We start from the raw sequence: 24,798 nt of genomic DNA on the forward strand, positions 1-24,798 counted from the left end.
AGTGAACATTATACTTGTTTAGTTGATTTGCTGGGGAGATTTGGCCTTATAGACGAGGCAATCAATATTTTAGATCAAATAAGAGCAGATGGAATTGAAGTCCCTGCAAGTGTTTGGGGGGCATTACTCGGGGCCTGTAGAATCCACAAGAATATTGAAATTGGCAAGATTTCTGGGGAAAGGATTTTGGATGTAGAGCCTGATAATTCCGGTGTGTATTTAATTTTGGCAGAAATGTATCTGAGTTGTGGAAGAAGGAAAGATGCAGAAACAATTTGGACCAGAATGAAAGAAACAGGAGTCAAGAAGCAGCCAGGTTGCAGTTGGGTTGAGCTAAACAACAGTGGCCATATATTTCTTTCAGGAGATAGTTCGCATCCCGAGTTCAAAAGGATCAATTCTCTCCTAGAGTTGATGCATATGGAGATAGAGACTAAAATTTAAAAATAAAAACTTCCTTCTTCTCAGCAACTACAAACTTCACTGGTATGTCATGTTTGAGATTTTATTGTTATCTTCTGAAATGGAGAGTCGCTTAAATATAAAATCCACCTTTCTTAGCACTTGAAACAATGGAGATATAAAAACTAAATACTCAGCGATGAAAATTTCCTAAGTAGAAAGAAAAAAACCCAAAAGGAAACTGGACAAAAATTATTCTCATGCAGAAGCTGAATATAAAATATTGATTCTGCAAAATCTATCATGTGAAATAAAATTACAATGAAGCAAACGCTAACAACGCTCTGTATCAGTATATTCCATCAAGTATGAGCACTTGATATAGTGGCAATTACAAAAAACAAACACTCAAATTCTAATAGAGCTTGGTTTCCCGGTTCTAGGATTTCGTCTCTGACTCGGAACTGTTACTGCTGATGCTTTTTTGCCTTTAAGATTGCTCTCATCCGGAACCTCCTTGGACTTTTTCATGTTCATAGAATTTTCTGCTGTCCGGCTTGGGATAACCTTACATAGTGCATCCCTATTTTGAATTGTCTTACGATTTTTCAAAACCGATGGCCTTTCTGTTTTGACTCTGTTTTTATTCCCAATAACTACATCATTATCTGAAACGAAAAATGCCCAAATGGAATGTGTTAAGCATCCCTCACAGTAAATAATTAAAACCCAATAGTTGAACCAAATCATATATCTAACAGATGGACCAATTAGGCAGATACATGCTGATGGAACTATAAAGGAAACATTTATAAAGCAATTCAAGGCACCACGTTGCAGACTTTGATTTACGAAGCAACAATTTTATAGTCATATAAACACAATGATTTCCAAAACAACTCTCATACTCGGACTTGATAATACAGCCCGTGGCCGAGGTATCGAACTCGCTCCAATATTTTGTTGATTATCCTCTTCAAATTTCTCGTTTTTCTTCTCTGCTTCTGCCAAAGAAGAAGATTCAGATATCGGGACTGTAAGATATCTTAATACATATAGGGAGTTCAATTTTGTTGATAATCATATGAAGTTGAAACCAAACTTTCAGGTACAGAAATTGTTGGTATAGCTACACTCGGCATGTAAGATTTTGGAATTTTTGCAATGGATGGTGGAGAAACATCTTCGTTCTGCTCCTCAACTGCAAATCATATATAAAACAGAACCTATTATTATATAACACATAAAACAGACAAATGGTTTCAAGAGAAGATTGATATGGGATTTTAGATATAGATTAAACATTCCATCATAGAGCATAAACAAAATGATTCTACTTAAATGGCTCGGTTTGCAATTGTTTAGCAAAGAGAGGAGGAAAAAAAAAAAAAAAAAGGGAGGGGGAGAGAAGAGAAAGAAAGAAAGGTATCAGGTATGGGGAGTTTGTAAAAGGGGAAAGCTATCTAAGCTGATGTGTGCAGATTGTGTCCGGTGGGATTGGAGTAGGATACATGGTGAGCGATAAGGTGTCCTTTTTTTTTCGAAAAAAAGATTAAATCTTGCTTGTAAATTTTGATGTCATTTTTTGTTTGGCTATGTGAGTGGACTTGCTAGAAGAAATTGCTTCTTAATGCTTTCTTATATTATTAAATTTATTAATGACTATAGCTATTTATATTTTTGTTCTATTTTGTGCTGGGGTTTATGCTTATGGTATGATTGCATTTTTCTTTTTATAAATTTATGTACTTCAAAATGAAGTAAATGACTCTCCAAAAAAACAAAAAAAAACAAAAACGACAAAAACAAAAAAAGAAAAGGAAGTAAAAGGTGCTAGTTGTTGTTTTAAATATCCGTCCTTTTTTTTTTTGGGCTGAGAAAAAGTTTGTTTTAGTTTTTTTTTTTTAATTTGTTTTTAAATTTCCATTTTTAAGTTCTATAGGAATAAATTTTAAAGAAAAAAAGAGAAGTAAAACATAGGAATAAATTCATTGTATATATAGGAATTGGATTGTATTGGTATGAGTTGTATTGTATTGGATTGTACTGGAATGTATTATATTATATATGTGCTGTGTTTAATGTAAAATCGTATAAAATAATATTTTGTTTGGTACAACAATATATTGTACTGTATTATTTTTTATTTAATAAATTATTTCTATTAAAAGAATAAATATTACAAAAATATCATATTTTTCTCTTTCCACTTTGTATATTATTATAATTCATCACAATAATAAGGAGAGGGAGAAGGAAGAGAATTTAATGTTAAATTGAACTTCTACTCTGCCATAATAAATTATGATGGACGGAAGGTAGTGATCGAAGATAGAGAAATTAAGGAGCTAATTGGAGCTTTGCAATTTTTGCTAATCACAACAGCATAAAATATAAGCTTGTGATCCAAAAAGAAAAAAAGAAAAAACAGTATATGCTTTACTATATTTTAAAATAAAATAAAAATATTTCGAATTATTTTTAAGTTAGTACTTTTTTTTATAAAAAAAAAATTAGTTAATTAAGATATCTAAAAAAAAACCTTAATTAACATTAATTAATATTTGAATGAAACAAACTACACACAGTCAAACAGAAAAACATAAAAAACCAAAACTTAAGGCTGTTGTAAAATTGAACAAGACCTTATTAATTAATTTGTTTCAAAAACATGCAATTAAGTCGATTCACATAAAAAAAAAAATTGCAATTCAGTCTTCTTTTCATTTCAATAGGGGGAAAAGAAAAAAAAAAAAAAGAAAGAAAAAGAAAAAGTATTTTTCCAAGCAATTCCAAATAATTTAATAAATTAGGTTATTATTATTATTATTATTATTATTTCGGTAATATTTGGGGAAATATAATATAAGGGTTAAAAGTCAGCCAAGATTTAAAATGATCGAAATAAAATTTTGGTTTAGAATGGAAATAGATAAAACTTCTATAATATCCATCGAAATTTTTGAAATTTTACCAAAATTTCCATAAAAATTTCTGTAAAATATCCACATCAAATCCTTAACGATTTGATTAAAAAATCTACAATTTCTATGGAAATTTCTGAAATTCTTATGAAATTTCGAAAATATCCATGGAATTTTTTAATTTTTAAAAAAATTCATAAATATTATTGATATTTAGTAAAAAAAAAAATTATCAAATTAACTTCATTGATAATTGTTTTACCCTTTAATTACTTTTTAGACATTTAGTAATATAAGCAAAATTAGTCTATTGTTATTATAATATGAAATTCACGTTGAGAAATATGGAAGCTAAAGAAGAAAATCATTAAGATTTGGATCCAATAATAATATTTCCAACTATAATAGAAGATGATGATAAGAGGGCAACCAAATGTACAATTGGATTAGAGATGTTCATTTAGATGATCATGAAGGAAATCCTAATCCAAAAATTGTTCAACAAGTTGAAAAAGAGGGAATAAATATTCAAAGTGATTGCTGAAAAAGTAAATTCTAGTAGTGGTGATTCATTTCAAAGGTTTATTAGAGAGCAAACTAGAACTACTAGTGCTTCAACTCCATCAGGTGGTACACATTCACAATTTGAGACTTTTAATAGTCACTCTAGCTCTAGTGATGATAAAGAAAACTTCAATAAATTATCTGAATTAGAAGTTAGAAGAGGTAGTGGCCAAAGGGAATCACTATGTCAATAAGCTGGATTAAGCCCATTTGCTGGTGAACAATATTACACACATGCAACACAAGATGAAGATCATGGGAGTAGAGATGCAAGTCAAGGATTCGGTGCTGTTGGAAAAGAATATATACGTAAAGAGAAATCTATAATGAAGATGTCACAAGAAGAAGAAGATTCGATTTCTGTGAATTTTGTATCTATGAGGGTTGGAAGTCATTTTCATAATCCTTATTCAATGAATATTTATGGAATATCATCAAGTAGCAACTCATGGGTACAATTTCAAACTCAACCATCAGAGAGTAGTAGTTATGTACATAGTCAACCAATAATGCAAGATCCATATGGTTGGCATATTAATAATTATATGCAAAATTTTCAGAAAAATACATCTTTTCATAACTACTTCTCACATTTCACATTTCAAAATTAAAATGAGTAGAAAACCGATGATTTTCAACTACCCAGAAATTTTATGTTATACTAAGATGACATTTATGAACTACAACATAATTGTAATAATTGTTTTATATATTTTAGTTAATAAATAATTTTATCATATATGTATATTTGATATATTTTTATCAATAATAATTTATCTACGGTCATTAATGCTTATTATAAATCAATTCATTAAGAAGAATATAACATCCATTTAATATTTTAGTAAGTTTTATAATTAATTTGATAAATAATAGATTAAATAAGCTAATTCTAAAATTTTGATAAAAATTTTAGTTTTTTTAAATAAATTTTCATCATTTTTTATAATTTTTTTATCGATTTTCGATATTTTTATGTAAATTTTTCATATTTTAAACTCTTAATATGAACATCAATATCAATTTTTTAAAACTTAATCCCAAGATAGAGGCTAAAGGCTTTATAACGCGGCTGCAGCAAAGCGATTGGAGAGCGAAGGTGGCAGAACAGAGGCACATGTACTTAGATCCAAGGAGCAATGGTCGTAATATATATATATATTATTTATAGAGCTGGAAAGTTTTTGACCTGGCCCTTTGCAACCATACTTGGGTTTTGCTTAGAATAATTTTTGTTTTTACTTACTTTTTTTTTGTTTTTTTTTCCTATCTTTCTTTCTTTCTTTCTTTCTTTTTTTTTTTTTTTCATTTTTAGGAGTGTTTTATGTAACTTTTTATTGATTTTAGTTAAAAAGCTTTTTTTTTTTTTTTTTTAAGATCTGAAGTACTTTCTAATAAATTGTTCAAATATTTGCAAAAGTAACTTTTGAGTAAAAGATATGCCAAACGTGCTAAAATCCATTGCATGTAATTTTTTTATTCTATTTTCTAAATTAATAATTTATCATGTCAACATATTAAAAGAACTGTATATTGATGTGGTGCTAGAAAGAATAAGAAAACCGACCAAGTCCTACAATTGATGTATGAGTGTCATGCTCTTTAAAAGTATAAATGAAAAGAAAATGAATATAAAAGTTCATAGGCAAAATAACATGATTGCTTTGTAAAATTTTCAAAATGTGTTAATTTGACTTGTTCCATTGCTGATGCTTATATTGTTATATTTAATATCTATATTATATATAAAAGTTTGACCGTTAATAATTTTTTTTGACTGTTAATAATTTTTTTTTTTTTTTTACATGTTATCAATAGATTTAGTTTGTTTCCTTTCAAAAGTTATAAAAAAAGTGTAATAGTAATTTATTTTTTAGGTTTATTTATCTAGTATTTTTTGTAATTACTTCTTAAATATTAATTTAATTACCATTTCCGTAGATATTTTATTACTTTTAAAAATATATCATTTTAACCAAGTGAAAGATATGATAACAAATAATTAAAAAAATACTTTCTATATAAAAGATAAAATATTAATAAATTAAAAAAAATTACACAGATAAAGAAACCTACATCGTATAATTTACTAAACAAACTATCTTATATACAATATTGACATTAAATATGCACAAGTTAGTTAATCAGTAATTTGAAATTTTAAAATTTAAAATTTGAAAATGTTAACCTATATGAATTTTTCATTTCTGTAAGTTATGAAATTAATTATCCATATCGAATGCCTATCAATTTAGATTTTTAAAATTTTCGATATAAGGCTCTTTAAATTTTAATATTTAAAATTTAAAATTGAAAAATCTAACTCGTATAAGTTATTTATAGACATTATTTACTAATAATAAATAGTTTATTATGGGCAGTTTCAATATAAACCTATTCAAATTTTAAATTATACATATTATCACAATGAGTAATTAATATAGACAATTAAAAAAGATCATATTGAAATATTAGTTGTGATATTGAGATTTAAAGTGTAAAATTTCAAAATTTTCACCATAAACGAATATTATTAATCTCAAAGCTTGAAAAACGATATTTTTAACCAAGCAAAAATTAAGAATATTAATTATGTGCAAACATTCTCCAATTAATAAATTAAAAAAATTCAATTACTTTATAAATATTGATTAAATATCATTTATGTTTCATTAATATTACGATTGATAATTAAGCTGTATTTAATTTTATTTGGGTTTTTAAATATGGGAAAAAAAAAACATAAAGATAGCCAATTATTTAAGAAATATTGATCCAAAATACCCAAATTATGTTTTTTTTTTTTTCCTAAATACCCAAATTATGATTTTTAAATAGTAATAATAAATTTGAGAATTGATTATAGAATTAAAAGAGTCTGGATAAAGCTATTTTTAATTCTTGGAAGCTAATAAATGAATCTAAATAAGACAGATAATACTCTTTTAAAATAATAATTATTTTTTTGGAGTAAATGAGGCTAGAATAAGTTTAATTATTTAATTTTATTTTGAAAATAAATAATTTTTTTCCTTCAATGAATGAGGGCATAAATAAGGCTAGGTTTATAATATTCAGATTGAAAATGATGATAACTATACATGATCATTTTTTAAATTAATTCAGGAAATGAAGAAAATAATTCTTTATTTGGAATAATGGCTAGATTTTATGTATTGTAGAAAATTTGCATTTATTATTCAAAATAATATTTGTGTTCTTATCTAGTTTTGAAGATCTTCATCCATAAAGAGATAATAGAGTCAAGACATCTTTAAATTCCCAATCAATCAGACATACAATTATTAAATAATATTTACTTTTTAATTTTAATTTTTTTTATAGTGTTTTTTTATTTAATTTTCTAAAAGTTATAATTACTTTTTGGTCTCTTACTTAGTTGACTAAATTTATATTTAAAGTATTTTTTATTATAAGGTATTTAACAATCTTTAATTTGTTTGTTCTCTATAAATTAGTATAATCATTTGATTTTCATTAAATTTATTTTGCATAATTTCTATTATTTTATTATCATTTTTTTATTTTCTAATTAAATTTAGGGTGGCACTTCTGCATCAATTGAAAAGACATCAAATTGTTTAATTCTTACAAAATTACTGAACAATGTCAATGAAAATCATAAAAACTATCAATGATCTTTATTTTTTACTCATAACAAATAACATAATTAATTAATTAATTTAATTTGATTTGAATAGAATTAATTATTATAAATTATTCTTGAAATCATCTATTGTGGCATATATCATACATCGCATAGGATCGATACTAGTTTATTCAATAAAATGGCAAAAATAGGCCTTAAACAGATGTAAAGAAAACGTATGTAATTATGAATATTATCTGCTTCATAGATTAAGGAAGTTACAACGTTACATTAATAAACTGAATTTATTTCAGAAAATTAATTGCAATTGAAATTTGTTGGATTTGGTTCCAAGCGATTTTTCCAATTGGACATCTACAAAGAGAATGGACCACTTCTCTTTTTTAAGGTTTTAGGCTTACGAATTTGATTAAAAAAAAAACGTTGGTAGGTTAACGTGGTCTGCATTTTGATGGGTCTCTAGCCCATCCAGAATTGTAGCTTGTAACTTTAACAGAAAGTACCCAAACTTTATTTATTTTTTATTTTTTATTTTTATTTTTTGTGCCTATTAAACCAACGAGAATTTCAAGCTTCAAATGTATAGGATAAAGTTGTCCCATTGAATCATGAATCTTGATATCATGAACATTATTTTCTATTTTTTATATATTCATTTTAGTCCAAAATCTTCTAATTCTCATCTAAAAGTTTTTCGTCCAATTTCACACATTTTTGGTTCCCTAGTGAATATTGTCCTCTATGGTTTACTTTTATGGACATAATTCAACTTCATATTTTCTTAATTAGCTGTAAATAAGCTTTAATTAGTCCAATTACTTTTCAATATTAGGTTTTTCATGATTTCGTCTTCCACATGACAAGTACACAACAAGTCAAGCCACAATGACCAATATTTGGTCTTTAGTATTAGCATATATAAATGGATTCAAATAAGGCCTGTAATTAGAATATCAACCCTTTTTGAGTTTAGCATATGTCCATAAAAAATTATAATGATTTCAAAATATCGTTTGCTGTACAGGTTAATGGCAATGTCGGTATTTTTTCATATGTGAAATTTTAGATTCGAGTAAAATTTGGACGTGGGGTTATTAGCAGCAGTGGGTGCCATTCCAAAGGGACTAATTATGTCTTTGTAACTCACGGTAATAAAGTATTTAACACATTTTTTTATCATAAAGTATTTGACAAGTTTATTATTGTAATATTATGCTAATATCTTACATCATGTTAATTTATATATTGTATTTGCGAAAGAAAATAAAAACTTTGCACATAAAGTCAATAATGGCCGGTGGTAATAACCACTGTATATTGGTTTATAATATATATATATATATATAAGAACCCACGTCCAAATACTACTGTATATTGGTAACAACCACTGCAGGCTACTGACCAATAAAGTCTTTGTCGCTACATGTTGACTGATAAAGTTAACACGGCCGGCGAGTCCTTTTTCCCATTTTCTTCTCTCCTCCACAATACAGAGAGAGAGAGAGAGAGAGAAGCACAGCGTTTTGGGCAACCGATCAGGAAGACGGTCTTGGTGTTGTGGGTAGACGACTTGCAGGAAAAAAGAACCAAAAAAAAAAAAAAAAAAAAAAAAGCAAACCTAGCTGCAGCAACGTCGTTGGTAGCCAAAGGTATGGATAACAGAGGCACATGTAGTTAGCTTACCTCAATACCAATCTTCCATTCAATTTGTTACTAATTAATTTATAATTACTTAATTTGCTTGTGGATTAAGATTTGCTGCAGGTTATAAACATGGCTTCTGCTTCTTCTTCTTCTTCTTCTTCTTCTCGAGAAAAGTATGATGTATTTCTCAGTTTTAGGGGTGAGGACACCCGAGATGGTTTTACTGGTTATCTTTATCATGCTCTGGATCTAAAGCATATCGTGACCTTCAAAGATGATGAGAACCTTGAAAGTGGCCATAGAATTTCTGAAATCATGGAGGCCATTAAGGAATCTAAGATTTGCATAATAGTTTTCTCCAAAGACTTTGCATCTTCCACATGGTGTTTGGATGAAGTGGTTCGCATACTCGAATGCAAGAGAAATGGGAGTGCTGTTGTACCCATTTTTTATGGCATAGAACCATCTGTTGTACGAAAACAGCAGGAGGGTTATGCAGAAGCATTTGCTAAACATGAACAAGACGGAAGGGAGATGGTGCAGCAGTGGAGGGATGCTCTTAAAGAAGTGGCTGGTATCAGCGGTTATGAGTCAAACAAGATTAGGTAACTTTCTGTCTAAGTAATTTGTCATATATATATATATACTGATTAATTTCAGGGTGTTAAATCCAGGATTCTAGGTGATGAGACTTTAAGCTAAGGTCTAAGTGGTGTATATTTGTCAAACCTCCAAGTGGTCGATGATACTTCCCCTTTTCTATATTTTACTAAAAAATGAAAATAGTTAATAACAAAATTTCCTTGAATAAAATTTAAATCATCTAAATATATTCCTAAGATATATTAAGCATTAATATTTATTTCTTTTAAATTCCAAAATTTATATCAATGATCCCTTGTTTCTAAAGTAGTGTGTATTTGTCAAACCTCCAAAAGGCTGACGATATTTCCCCTGTTTTATATTTTACTACAATGTTAAAATGGTTAATAGCACACTTGCCTTATTACAACTATATATAATATGTTTATTTCACCCAAAAAAAAAAATATATATATATATACATAATATTATTGAATTAAGATTTATATCTATTTCTTTTAAATTCCTAGATTTATATCAATGATCCTCTGTTTCTAACAATTTGTATTTGATTTCTCCATTTGCTAGGCCTGAGTACAGGTTTATTGAAAAAATTGTTGAAGATGTTTTATTGAAATTGTCTAAATACGTATCAGCAAATGATCATTTCAAGAGGCACTTGATTGGAATTGAAAAGCCTACGAAGGAAATTGAAGGATTGTTGTGCATTGGCTCAATGAATGTTCGCATCATATGTAACAGCCCAGACCACCCGCATCAGGATATTGTCCTCTTTGGCCCAGGGTTCACACCCTCTCTCCCCCCTGGCCTCAAGGTTTTGCTCACAAAACGCGTCCTAAAGGGAGAGGTATCCACAGCCTTATAAAGACCGCTTCGTGCCCCTCTCCAACCGATGTGGGATGTTACAATCCTCCCCCCTTGGGGCCCAGCGTCCTCGCTGGCACACCGATCCGGGTCCTGGCTCTGATACCACTGTAACAGCCCAGACCACCCGCATCAGGATATTGTCCTCTTTGGCTCAGGGTTCACACCCTCTCTCCCCCCTGGCCTCAAGGTTTTGCTCACAAAACGCGTCCTGAAGGGAGAGGTATCCACAGCCTTATAAAGACCGCTTCGTGCCCCTCTCCAACCGATGTGGGATGTTACATCATAGGCCTTTATGGCATGGGGGGCATTGGAAAAACCACCCTTGCACGTGCTATATTTCAAACCTTCTATTGTCATTTCGAAAGTTGTTGCTTTCTTAACGATGTTAGAGAAGAATTTGAAAGACATGGAATAAATCATTTGAGAGAGAAACTTCTTTTTGAGCTGTTCAAAGATAAAACTTCTCTAAACATGGAATCAATTGCTATTCAAGACAGATGCCGCCGTACAAAGGTCCTTATTGTTTTAGATGATTTGGATGCAATATTACAATTAAACAGATTATTACCTAAAGGGTGTACCTTCGGTGATGGAAGTAGAATTATTGTCACAACCAGAGATGCCCAAGTGCTCAAGTCAAGGGCAGATGAACTTTACGAGGTTAAGAGGTTAAATGACTCTGACGCCCTTACGCTTTTTCGCTTGCATGCTTTTGGTCAAAATTCTGATCTTCCAGGGTATGAAGCTTTATCAAAAGGTGCAGCAGATTATGCACATGGCAATCCATTAGCTCTTGAAGTCTTGGGTTGTTCCCTTTACTCCAAAAGCATAAAAGTATGGGAAAGTGCATTGGATAAGTTGAAAACAGATCCAGACAGGACCATTCAAAAAGTGTTGAAAATAAGTTATGATGGATTAGATGACGAAGCAATCCAGGGCATATTTCTCGACATTGCATGCTTCTTCGATGGTGAAGTTGACAGAGAATATGTGGAAAGCATACTACACCGCAATGAGCAACATTCTGATGCAACAGCAGGAATAAGTGTTCTCATTGATAAATCCTTAATAATTGAATGCCAAAACAAATTGTCCATGCATGCTTTACTACGACAAATGGGTAAGGCTATTGTTTGTGATAAAAACAAAGAACCTGGAAAACGTAGTAGACTGTGGAATGCTAAAGATGTTAGCTATGTATTGGAAAGAAGTACGGTAAGTGCAAATTAGTTTAATACATTTACTTGTGTCTATAAATATTCAAGTTAATAAATTTTCTTTTATTATATATTGTGTCCTTATCCATAACATTGGGTTGATTTTTAGGGAAGCTCTGAAATTGAAGGCATATTATTGAATCTGTCTGAACTTAGAAAGGATGTAAAAGTGAAGCCTACAGCATTCTCAAAGATGTACCATCTACGATTTCTTAGAATGCATTGTGACAACAGATTTTGCAATGGAGAAATATTCTACGAGAAAGTAGGATGGCATCCATACGATAGAGAAGTGCGCCAACAAATATATCTTCCTTATGAAGGTTTAGAGTTTCCTTCTGATGAGCTGAGATATCTTCAGTGGGATTTATACCCTTTAAAAGATTTTATATCAAATTTTTGTCCAGAAAATCTTGTTGAACTTGTTATGCGTGATAGCCAACTTGTGGAGCTACATTGGAATGAAAATCAGGTATGCATAGGTATATATATATATATATATATATACATATCTACTAAAAAACATGCCAAACCTCATCGTAAAAAATGCCCCTCACATCAGGGAATATGTTGTGGGATGAAAGCATGTTGTCTAATGTGAAATTCGTTTTTTATGGTGGGGAGTGTGGCCATGGACGGACCTAGGTAAGGCAGAGGGGCATGTGCCCCCCTCAATTTTTCTTTTTTCTTTTTTTTAATTTACATATATAAAATTTATCTAATTTACAATTTAATCCTTTAAAATTAAGTGGTGCCTCCCTCAAAGTGTAAATCTCTTCTCCAAATTTGTCCCATTTTAACATTTTTCTTTTCAGAAGTTGAAATCTGTTAATCCAATCCAATAGCCCATATTATCTCTACTAAAAATGATATTATTTAACATCAATATTTATAAATTTCTTACCTTTAATAGAATTTTTATTTTATTAATTTTTGTTCACTATATTAGTTAAATTTTTATTTTTCTAATTTTATTTTGAATTAAAGTTTTTGTTCATAAATTACAGACAATTAAAGTCTTAAATTTTAACTTTTTCAGTTTTTTTTTTTTTTTTAAGAAAGATCATTAAAAAATGCATTACTTGAAATAAAAAAAAATGCAAGCAACTTGTTGGAGACTAGGACCCATAGAAAGTTGTTCTACTTCCAACCCAGATTCATAAATAGACCGTGATAGAGAATGCTTAGCTAATATAATATATGAGTTGCCATATTAGCAGTCCTAGGAGTAAACAAAGAAACCAGAGTAACGACTTAGCAGAATTCTAATATCTGTTACAATAAAACACCCATCCCCTTATAATCACCTGTGTCATAAATTAATCGTATGGCTTCCTGAGAGTTATAAGCCAAACCACCACCAAAGAAGACAATATCAGTACAGGAACAAATTGCTTCTTTAATGCCAAGTAATTCCGTGACCAAAGGCAAATATAGAAGAGGAAACGGCTTAGCTAAAGCATATTACATTCCCTTGACTATCTCAAATAACAACACCAGTTGAATATGAAAAAAATTTATAGATTACCCTACTTTTCATATAATATAAGTAGTTATGTTATTGATATAATTTGCCCAAAAAACAATTATATTATTGATATATAATGATGCCCCTCTCAATATATTTTCTGGCTCCATCACTGGATCTGGCGTGTTTTTTAGCAAAATTATATATATGTTGTTGTATTAAATATGTAGTAGTGCTTAATTATTATAGTCTTTGTTTGTTTGCTTGTTTGTTTGTTGCAGCCCGTTGAGAAGTTGAAGAAGATGGATCTTAGTTATTCTGAGCACCTTATTCAAATACCAAACTTGTGTGGGGCTATAAATCTTGAAAGTATAAATCTTCAAGGGTGTATAAGTTTGGTTCAGATTCCTTCGTGCTTTAAGAATCTGGACAAGCTTGAGCTACTAGATTTGAGTGATTGTGAGAATCTGAAAGATGGCATGGAAAATCTTCCATTGAATATAAGGCAGTTGAAATTGTGTAGGACAGCAATAGAAGTATTGCCCTCATCAGTTAGGTTTCTTTTGGGTCTATTAGATTTGGATATGAGTGCATGCAATAAACTGAAATATGGGATAGAAAATCTTCCATCCAATTTAAAGGTGTTAAGATTGTGCAGGACAGCAATACAAGTAGTGCCATCATCAATTGGGTGTCTCATGGGTCTCTCACATTTAGATTTGTATAATTGCGAAAAACTTGAAAGTCTACCAAAAAGCATTTGGACGTTAAAATCACTGGAATGGCTGGATCTTTCTAATTGCCCAAATCTGATCGAGCTTGAGGGTTGTAGAAGTTCGTCCCTTCGATATTTGAAAATAAGTGGTTGTACGGGATTGAGATCAATAATTGTGCTTCCACCATCTTTAAATTGTTTGGATGCAAATAATTGCACATCGCTGGAGAAAATATCATTTTGGTGGACCCCAACCGTACAAGATTATGACCCCCAAGTTCAACATCAAAATAATAAAAGTGAAGGGGAAATTTATAATTTTCAGCAATGCCTAAAATTGGGTCACGACACATGTATCAACGTTATTGAGGATGGTGCACGCCGTAGAATTTTGTCCGCTCAGGATGTATGTATATATATATATATATATATATATGTATATATTTATATTTATATTTGTTTCTCTCTCTCTACGTAAAATATATATCTAATTCATGCTCTGCGCCTTGATTAATTTATCATCCATGTGGTACAGGATATTCCATATCTTGAAATGGTGTACCCAGGAAATGTAATCCCACTGTGGCTCAAGCATCAAGCTTATGGGAAATCATTTATCCAGCTTCCTCCAAATTGGCTTAATACTTATGATTCCCGCTTCAAATTTGTCTTTAGTGCTGTTTTTGCGTTTAAAATTTCTGGGCCAGAAACTAAAATCCGATTCAGATTCAATTTCACGACCAGCATGGACAGTAGTGTCGGCGGTTCTTTCAATTATGAAGATGCTTGCACGCTTCAAGTAAATAACAACTCAGCTCATGTCTTAATTAGGTATGCGACTATCGATTTGAGACATGTATTTGGGGTAAACTGGTCCTCTGTTTGTAGAATGGTCACCGGGGCTTCTTTCCATGTTTTTATGGAGGAAGACAAAAAAGGCAATGGGAAGATCAAAAGTTGTGGGCTCCAGGTAAATACGTGGGGTGAAAGCAGTTTAATTTTAGTGTTTTTTTTTTTTTTCCCTACCTAATTGTGTGAAATGAATTTGTTTATGTTGAGTATTAGTTAGTGATAATTATAATGAATTTGTTTATGTTGAGTATTAGTTAGTGATAATTATAATTTGTTAAATATTTAAGTTCACTATAAAGTTAAGGAAGAAAAAAAAAAAAAAAAAAAAAGAAGAAGATATACATGCCCAAGTTTGGCTATAACCACCGATCCTTTTATATGACATTTCACACAATTTTAGCTGCCATCCTATGTTTTGTTTATCCGACTAAATTGGACGGAATCTTTGTTCAGGATCAGCCTACATAGACTTATATCATATGCATTCATTGTCCAATTTTCATGCACTTATAGGCACGTATTACTGATGCCGAATATAAGGAGGTCATGGACTTCCAAGATCATGAACAAGTGAAGATCTACTGTGAATTTGCTATGCTCAATTATTTATGCACTCAAAGGTTTTACTTCGCTTGTGTTTGCAGGTTCAAAACTTCACTGCTTCACGGGGTTTGCGGTTATGAGACTTGTCTGCTTCACCATCGTCATCTTCTACTCGTCAAAAAAGCTATGACGTGTTTCTCGGCTTCGGAGGTGACAATACCCTTAATGATTTTATTGGACATGTTTATCATGCTTTGTGTCGCAAGTGTATCCGGATCTTCAAACATGATGAAAACCTAGAAAGTGGCCATGAGATTTCAGAAATTATGGACGCCATTAAGGAATCTAAGGTTTGCATGATAGTTTTCTCCAAAGACTTTGCTTCTTCGACATGGTGTTTGGATGAGGTGGTTCACATACTTGATTGCAGGAGAGATTGGGAAGATGTCATACTACCCATTTTTTATGGCATAGAACCATCCATTGTACGCAAACAGGATGGGAGTTATGCGGAAGCATTTAATAAACATGAACAGCGCTTCAAGGACAATATGGACAGGGTGCAGCAATGGAGGGAAGCTCTCAAGGAGGTGGCCAATCTCAGCAGCTATGATTCAAAGAATTTTGGGTAAATTTCTACCTTATTGAATTTATAATATGTATATTGTAAATTGTCACTTATTTGCTTAAGAAACTAAATAACAGAGTTTAATGTATTATCAAATCATGCGAAAATATTATAAATCCATCCCTTAATTAACCATATTAGATGATATTTTCCCTTTTATATTTTTTATTAAAAAAAAGTGATGGAAATCGCAATTAATAGCACTTTTTCTTTCTTAATCTTTCAGTAAGTGCAATATTATAAAATACTGAATAGTTTAATAATCTGATCAATAGATACCTAATTATTTATTTCTTTTAAATATACACCTAAATTTATATCAATGATCCTCTGTTTCTTTTGCCCCCATTTACCCAAAAAAACGATCCTCTGTTTCTAATAACTGTATTTGATGATTTCTTATTAATTTGATAGGGACGAATACGAGTTAATTGGCCAAATTGTTGGAGATGTCTTGATGAAATTGTCTACAAGCTTATCAACGTATTATTCCAACCTGGGCTTGGCCGGAACTCAAATTCGGATAAAAAAAATATTGAAGGATTATTAGGCAATATTGGCTAAATGGATGTTTGTACTGTTGGTCTTTATGGAATGAGGGGTATTGGAAAGACAACCTTTGCTATTATTGTATTTCTAGAGTTATACCATCATTTCGATAGGCATTGCTTTCTTTGCAATGATAGAGAAGAAATGCATTTGAGGGAGAAACTTGTTTTGGAATTGTTAAACGAAACACACAATCCAAGCATGGAATGGCCAAGTATTCAAGACAGACTCCGACGTACAAAGGTCCTTATTGTCTTGAATGATTTGGATGATGCGACATCCCAATTTGGCAACTTATTATCTATGAGAGAGTTTGGTAATGGAAGTAGAATCATTGTAACGTCTAGAGATGTGCAGGTGCTTAAGACAGTGACTGATCAAGTTTATAAGGTTGAGAGGTTAAATGATTTTGAAGCTCTTGAACTCTTCCACTTGCATGTTTTTAAGCAAAATTCTGATATTGTAAAAGATTATGCTACATTATCATAAAAAATGGCAAATTACACCGATGGTAATCCATTAGCTCCTAAAGTCTTGGGTTCTTCTCTTAGCTCCAAGAGCATAAGAGATTGGGAAAGTGCATTGGAGGAGCTGCAAAGTGAACCAAACAAAGACATTGAAAAAGTGTTGAGAATAAGTTTGACCAATAGGGGAAAAAGACAAAAAAGGCTACATAGCCATCCAGGATGCATTTCTTGACATTGCATGCTATTTTTCATGGTGAAGTTGATAGAGAATTTGTTGAAAGCATAATAGGTCGAGGTGGTGCTTCCAAAAAACATAAGTGATCTTATAAGTGATCTTATTGATAAGTGCTTAAATATATACTCTACCTAGTTTATGAACTGGATCATTTCTGCACTGACTTGATTAATTTATTTTATATGTGGCACAGGATATTTCATATCTTGAAACAGTGTATCCGGGAGATGAGATTCCAGAGTGGTTCAGCCATAAAACGGATCGTGGGAACTCAGTTGATATCCAGCTTCCTACAAATTGGTTTAATATTAATGATTCCCGCTTTGATTTTATCTTTTACATTGTTTTTGTGTATAGTTGTTCTACAAAAGCTGAGACCCGATTCGAATTAAATTTCAAAACCAACTACATTAACAGTGATGATGACCGTGTTTATAATTATGATGGTGGTTGGTTGCCTCATACTGGAAGTAAAGATGAAGATCACGTCTTAATTAGGTGCAACGAGTCGATTTGGAACGTGCATTTGGGGCAAAGTGGTCCTCTATTTGTAGCAACTTCACCCAAGTTTTCTATCTGTGTGTTTATCGAGGAAGAAGATGTGAAATGGGAGATCAAAAAGTGTTGGTTTAAATTGTTAAATGGGCTGGGTGGAAGTAAAAGACGGTTGGATGATGATCCTAACATCAAACTCCAAGAAGATAAATTAATTGAAAGTATATGCAAATCATACATTCTATTGGTATATTTATTTGGCTTCCTTTTTTTTTTTTTTTTTTTGTTTGAGCTGCAAGGTTTAGAAGTCATAAAATTCCACTCTCAAATATTGAACTATCACTGATTATTCTTTATTTCGTACAATGTTTTCCAGAAGAAGAATCTTGGAACACGGCGGACAGTTAGTTTTGAATTGGATGATTTATTTAGATTAATCTGGTTAGTCATGCATGCTCTTGTCAACCTACCCTCTTTCTCTCTTTCTGGTGGTAAATCTTTATTAGTAAATTGATATGATTTTGTTTTGCTTGTTGTCATTGAACAGATTATGTGAAGTTCATAGAAAAACTTCAGCAGACCAAACACATTGATGGCTCCTATTTTAGTTTAGGATTTTCAAGAGGATATGGAAATGCAAATTTATGGAATATCTATGCTATTGTACAAGTAGAAAATTCATGTGCTGCTTTTGTTGTCATTTTTGTTTTTGGCTATTTTAATGGAGTTGGGAGAACACATATTGCATCTCAATGCTTTCTTATACTATTTAATGGCCATATATACATTTGTTCTAGTTTTTGCTGTGATGCTTATTGTTTATGCTGAGGTTGCATTTTTCCTTTTATATTTCAAAGTAGGGAATTTAATGGTCTTTAAAAGTTTGACTTGGCACTTTGCATCCATATATCTGTTGCATGTAGTTTATTTTATTTTCTGAAATCATTTATATATATGTCCACATATTAGAAGAACTATATATTTGTGTATTGCTATGAAGAGTAAGAAAATTGACCAAGGCCTATAACTGATGTATCAGTGTCATACTCTTCAAAAATATATATGAAAGGAAAATTAAACAAAGGTTCATAGACAAAATAACATTATTGCTATATAAAATTTTCAAAAATGTGTTAATTTGACTTGTTTCATTGCAAAAACTTATATTGTTGTATTTAATATTTATTTGATAGAATGTTAGAGTTCAAGCGTTAGAAGTTGGAACAAGGTGTAGGAAAAATGTTTTCAATTATGACTTTGTGTCTTCATGAGTAGTTCAAATAATAATGATTACCAGCCAGTGATAACATTTCTATCTTCTATCTGGACCCCTTGCTCAAGTTTGAATATGGCTATTTGCATCTTACTTACACTGCTCTCTTGTCCCTCTAATCTTCTCAATGACACCATCAAGCTACTAATGATTGATTCTCCTCTAAATACAAGTCAAGAAACACTACTAGAATCGTGTTGATAAACAACGCAATAAATGCGTCGCACAAAATAAATAACAACGTATCGCACGGTGTCACCTAACGTCCTGTCGTTAAATCTATAAGACAACAAGCAACGCAGTATGAGAGTCGCCTATCTTTGAGTTTTTAGCGACGCATATTTACTTTTAGCGACGCATTAGTAGAGTCGCCTATTTAGCGACGCATTAATAGAGTCGCCTATTTAGCGATGCATTAGTAGAGTCGCCTATTTAGCGACGCATTAATAGAGTGGCCTATTTGGTGACGCATTAATAGAGTGGACTATTTAGCGACGCATTAATAGAGTTGACTATTTAGCGACGCACTAGTTCGCCTATTTAGCGACACATTAATAGAGTCGCCTATTTAACGACGCATCGACAATTTTAGCGACGCATTATTTGTTAATGTGTCGCCCTTTCTTTTTTTTTTTAATTTTTTTAAATTTTGTGAAAAGTGATTAAAAGAGTAAAAATATAAAAATAATTAAAATACAAAAAAATGAAAACTAACTTCATCCAAAATAAATAGAATACAAAAATTTTAAATAAATATTTTGTCATAACAAATTAATTATCAAATAAATTAAATATCATCTCATTGACATATTTTTACATAATTTGTAAGCTATTGTATTTTTCATAACAAATTTAAAATTAATTAAACTTCCATGAATGCATATTCATTGAGATGGAAGTTGACATACTCTTGTTGACGATATTACATCCTCATACTGCATATGGAAACATTAAAAAAGTTATTAGCACTTATGCAAAATAAATAAAATATTAATCATTATTAAATTTGTAATTTAGTAAATGAAAATTTAAAGAATATTACCATTGTTCTTAAGATTTGACGAGGCACATTTCTCCCCTCACAATCATTACAAATATAGTCACTCTCACATTCATCCTCATTATCATTTTTGTAACACCCCGTCCCAAATCGCACCGGAATCCGTGCACGTTGATCGAGGTTGACCGTTGACCGTTGACCGAAGAGGGTCAAAAGTTGACTTTTAGACTCGGTGGGAATTTCAAGATGACTAGGGCACCGTGGCGAAGTGCACGATGCCACGAGTTCGTAGACTGGTAGCACGTCGAAAACGGAGCTACGGTTTGAAAGTTATGGACGAAACAAGTTGCGGTCCAAACTGTCCAAGGGGTGCCGGAGTTGACTTTTTTTTTTATGGGGAATTGAGCTTTGACTCATGCATGGTTGTGAAGTGCTCGTCGATACGAGTTCACAGACTAGCGGCACGCTCAAAACGGACATCCGGTTAAAAAGTTATGGACGTTTGAAGTTTACCGGATACCGTATTATTTTAATATTTTTTTTGGGTCGGTGAACAGTGAAACGCCACGTGTCAGTTTCTGATTGGTCCACGTGGCATGAACAGTGTCACGCAGGGTTTTAATTTTGAAAAACTCTCGGGGAAGAGAGAGAAAGAGAGAGAAGAGAGAGAAAGAGAGAGAGGAGAGAGAAAGAGAGAGAGAGGACCCGCCGGCCGCCGGCCATTTTCACGTTTTTCCGGCCTAGTTACTGTACACGCGCCGGCCAGCCAGATTGCCCACCTCATTTCCGGCAAAACCTCCAAATTTCACGGCGAACGGCCGCCGGACGCGCCCGGATCGGACGTCCGAAGTTTGGCGGCGATTTTTCCCCTCCACCGCCGGCCACCGCGAATCGGCACTATTCCGGCCGATGTACAGTACACGCGCCATACACCCAGCATCCTCTCCTCAAGTCCGGCCTACCCACCAAAAATCACGGCCATCGGACCACCGACGCGCCGGGATCGGAGCGTTTTCCGGCGAGGGGTCGAAAATCTTCAAACGGTGATTTCTCCGCCGTCCGACCTCCGTTTTGCTCACCGTCGGTCCCGTTGGATTGCTCTCCTCACGATCTACAAATCTGCAAAATTTCACAGCAAACGGCCACCGTCGGAAATTACTGTTCCGGCGACGGTTGCCGGTGACGTGGCGGCCGCCGGAAATCACTGTTCCGGCGAGTACCCCGAAAATTCCGGCCAGCTCCAGTCCGCAGTGTTCGACCTCCTGAACCCAAATCCGACTTCCGTTTCCACCAATTCGCGACGGTTTGGGAGAATTGCGGAGCCGAAACCCGAAAAGCTTCCCGATAAAATTCCGACCCCGTCGGGTACGATCATCGGAAATTAAGACCGGATCTGTGATTAGCATCACTCGAGCTTCGATTCGGTATATAATTCGTAAATTTTAGTTATCGTTTGGTGTTCGCTCCCCGGGTACCCATTTAGGGATTACCCGAATAAAATATTAATATTTGTGGTTTTGGTACTGTGGATGTTTTAGGTGCACGTGCAAGTAGCGGAGTCAATCCTACAGAGGATCTTGATTGAGATACGTGCACAAGGTGAGTGACCCACCTTCAAATTAATTTTGGGAATTTAATTGGTGAATATATAATGTGTGATTTAAATATTTGGAATTTAATTTCTATGTGCCAAATATTTATTTGAATTATTGTGGAATTATTTGTGAATTTATCGGATTTAAGAAAATGTGTATTTCATCAATTTATGCCATGTGGAATTATTTTATGGTTTTGAGGATTTTGAAATTGGTGTGGTTTTAATGGTAAATTGGGCACGATTCGATTTTCAAATATTTCAAGGAAAATATTTGGTTATGTTGGTGATTTCAATTTTTATGAAATATGCCCATAAAATATTATGGGATTTGATTATGATATTTCGAGAAATTATTTATGCTTGGAAAAAATGTGGATATTTGAATTGATGGATTTGGGAGTTGGTGGATTTGAAAATCATGGAATTTATGGCATTGATTACAAAGAAATTGTGGGAAAATTCCCGGTTCAAGCGGATGGATTATGCCCGCTATGCTTATGAAAAATGTGAAATTTGTTTTATAATTTAAATTGTGGATTTTATGATTTTTAGATGCACCGTGCACGTACTGGTGTTCTGATTATGTGATATGGTATATGTGATATGGTTAGTGTGCACACGGTTGTGATTAGCGCGCAGGTGGGTGTGATTAGCGCGCAGGTGATGTGATTAGCGCGCAGGTGGGTGTGAGTAGCGCGCGGTTGATATTATGAGGGTGTCCTGTGGATGCCATCGGAGAGGGCGGCCACCCCCCTTTGGCCGGGACACCAGGTTAGCAGCGGCGCTGTGGGACGCCACGCGACCGTATGCCGGTTTCTCTCTATAACCTCCTGTCTGGCGGTACCTTGGGACGCTGGGTACTGTTGGCGCCACTGGTATATAGTGGGTGCATCAAATGATTTTCAGAACTGTGTTTTAAAAATAAAATGTTTGGAAACTGAATTGGAATTAAAAATATAATTGTTACCGCTTCTGGTATTTAATTGATGTCTTGGTTTTCGGGGCATATGGATAAAGGGTTTTTGTGAAATTGTTTTAAAAGGGGAACCTTTCCAACTGAGAGAATTGTAAGGGTTTTGAGAGAAAATATTATTATTTCCAAATAATTATTATTTATACTTATTACTGTGATAATATATGGTATAGTAGTAGGGTCGCTCACTGAGATGATTAGCATCTCACACTCTTAAATTCCGTTCCTCTAGGTACCAGGTTGTCGGTGTTCACTCGGAGCGGACTTGATCTTCCTCGCTGTTTTAGTTCGGCAGTACCCTGTTATTCTTTTATTGCAGTTGTAATATTTCTTTCACTCTTGTTGTATTTATTTTGCACTGGATTACTGTATTTATTTTTTTTAAGTACTGCAATTTGTGGAACCAATTTGTAGTTTGTGGGAGGAATAAGGGGATATTTTTGAAGTGTGTTTTCAGTGCAGGTAAATTTGTGGTAAGTAAATCCCTTAGGGGAGGTGCTGCCGGATTTTCCGTTGGAAGGTTCGGTGGTATTTCCCTGGGATCAGGGCTGTCTAGGGTTCCGGGGAAGGAATTCTGGACGGGTCCTGACAGTTGGTATCAGAGCATAGGTTCTTGTAATCCTAAGGGACTGTGCATTGTTGTGTGTCCCATCCATGTCTAGTCTCTCGTTTTACCCGCGTGGAAGCGTTCTTTCTGTTTGTCTCGAAGTAAATTCGTTGCCCGAGTTTGAATAACTCTAATCTTCGAGGGTGTCAATTAGGATCATCTAGCCTAACGGGGAATTCCTATGGCCTAGTCGATGGTCGAGGATGCCTTTTCTTTTTGAAGGTCAAGCTTATCATCGTGAATGGTATCCGTTTCGTTCATGGAGAAGAAGGATAATTGCCTAAGGATGTGTGTCGATCGATTTCAAGGCGTCAAAATATTTTCCCGATCGATTATCATAATTTAAATGCTTTTCAAAGTGGTATTTGAAATTAAAGGTGTTTTATTCAAGTATTTTTGGTTTGTGTTCATACATGTATCTGTATGCTATATTGTTTGATATTATACTGCACCATATGGAGGCGGCGAACCAATGTGGTCCATGTAGAGCTAGCCCCATGATCATGTTGCCTACGAGCCCGGGGAATTGGACGGCCAATATAGGCAACCACCCTGGTTTGTATTGGTAGCAGAGTGTCGGCGACAGTTGGAATCATGGATTACGTAACATGTAGAAGGTGTTGTACGTACCTCCATTACAAGCGTGCATATTTTATTTTATGCTATGGATTTTAAGATATGAATTTCAATGTGGAGTTTTAACAATTGCCTATGCAAGTTAGGTATATTTGAAAAATATATTTTATTATTTGTTTTATGTTATGGTTTTTCCAAGAGCGACTTAAGGGTTAAGTATCGCCAGTCGAGAATCCAAAGCAGGGTATCGTTGAGTTCAAAAAGGAGATCTTAAAGGAAGTACGCGATTCAAAGTATGCGATACACCCCAAGGGTACCAAGACGTATGGAATGCTCACTGGATGACATGGTGGTTTGGCACGATAAAGGAAGTTGCAAGATCCGAATAAAGGTACTTAGGTCACCGATAAGTAAAAGTAGGGAGATGTAAACATGGATTTCGTGCTTAAACTATCATTCACAAAGAGAAGGTACGACAGCGTTTAGAGAATCAAGCAAGATCCGGATAGCGATTAAAGTTCTACTTGGTGGTTGATGAGGTTAATGAGATGAGGATGATTCCTTAGGCATGGTTGGATGTTTAAGCATGGTTATTTTTCATTCTAGAAGCTAAGATCTTGATATCTTATTTCCTTGGAGATTTAAGGTTCGTATTGGTGGTGCTTTATCGATTCAAGGTGGTTGATATTGTTGGTGATAATTTACAATGATCAGGAGTATGATTTTTGGGACGTAGTTAGAATTTGAGAAGTGTGGAATACTTTATTGGGTTAAGGATCTAGTGATTTGTTCATAGTCTTGGTGGTGATGCTAGAATTAGGATTTAAATTTCTTATTGCTTGAGGTGTGGATTCATGGAATTTATTTGAAATAAGGGAAACTTAGGGTTTTCAAGAATGATATTTGGATGTTGAGAATTTTATTCATGACCTTGATGAATTTAGTTAAAAGAAAGATTGATGTTTGTC

At 33.0% G+C, this 24,798-nt stretch overlaps 2 protein-coding genes and 1 long non-coding RNA gene across 14 annotated transcripts in view; 2 read left to right on the forward strand and 1 right to left on the reverse strand.

The window, feature by feature from the left end:
• LOC132803227 (uncharacterized) overlaps positions 1-24,798 on the forward strand; it is a 99,939-nt gene that overhangs the window by 15,418 nt on the left and 59,723 nt on the right. The window lies entirely within an intron of this gene.
• Positions 668-2,028, reverse strand: LOC107435971 (uncharacterized). Its single transcript, XM_048477111.2, has 3 exons — positions 1,505-2,028; positions 1,311-1,406; positions 668-1,070 (listed from the first exon to the last, which is right to left on the reverse strand). Exons 1-3 carry the CDS (start codon positions 1,542-1,544, stop codon positions 811-813), a joined length of 396 nt encoding a protein of 131 aa, XP_048333068.2. The 5' UTR covers positions 1,545-2,028; the 3' UTR covers positions 668-810.
• On the forward strand, positions 8,903-18,600 carry LOC107431132 (disease resistance protein RUN1). Of its 12 annotated transcripts, none has more exons than XM_060815589.1 (13): positions 8,903-9,170; positions 9,275-9,770; positions 10,336-10,502; positions 10,922-11,850; positions 11,962-12,324; positions 13,602-14,441; positions 14,571-15,005; positions 15,532-16,058; positions 16,473-17,369; positions 17,503-17,609; positions 17,727-18,051; positions 18,181-18,245; positions 18,352-18,600. In XM_060815589.1, the coding sequence occupies exons 1-8, from the start codon at positions 8,945-8,947 to the stop codon at positions 15,568-15,570; spliced, it is 3,495 nt and encodes a 1,164-aa protein (XP_060671572.1). In that variant the 5' UTR covers positions 8,903-8,944; the 3' UTR covers positions 15,571-16,058; positions 16,473-17,369; positions 17,503-17,609; positions 17,727-18,051; positions 18,181-18,245; positions 18,352-18,600. The 12 variants fall into 12 exon arrangements, with proteins under 12 accessions (XP_060671572.1, XP_060671573.1, XP_060671574.1 ...); XM_060815590.1 differs by having other exon boundaries at positions 16,473-16,997; XM_060815591.1 differs by having other exon boundaries at positions 16,473-16,964.

This window comes from Ziziphus jujuba, chromosome 3 (assembly GCF_031755915.1).
Source record: "Ziziphus jujuba cultivar Dongzao chromosome 3, ASM3175591v1".
NCBI lineage: Eukaryota > Viridiplantae > Streptophyta > Magnoliopsida > Rosales > Rhamnaceae > Ziziphus > Ziziphus jujuba.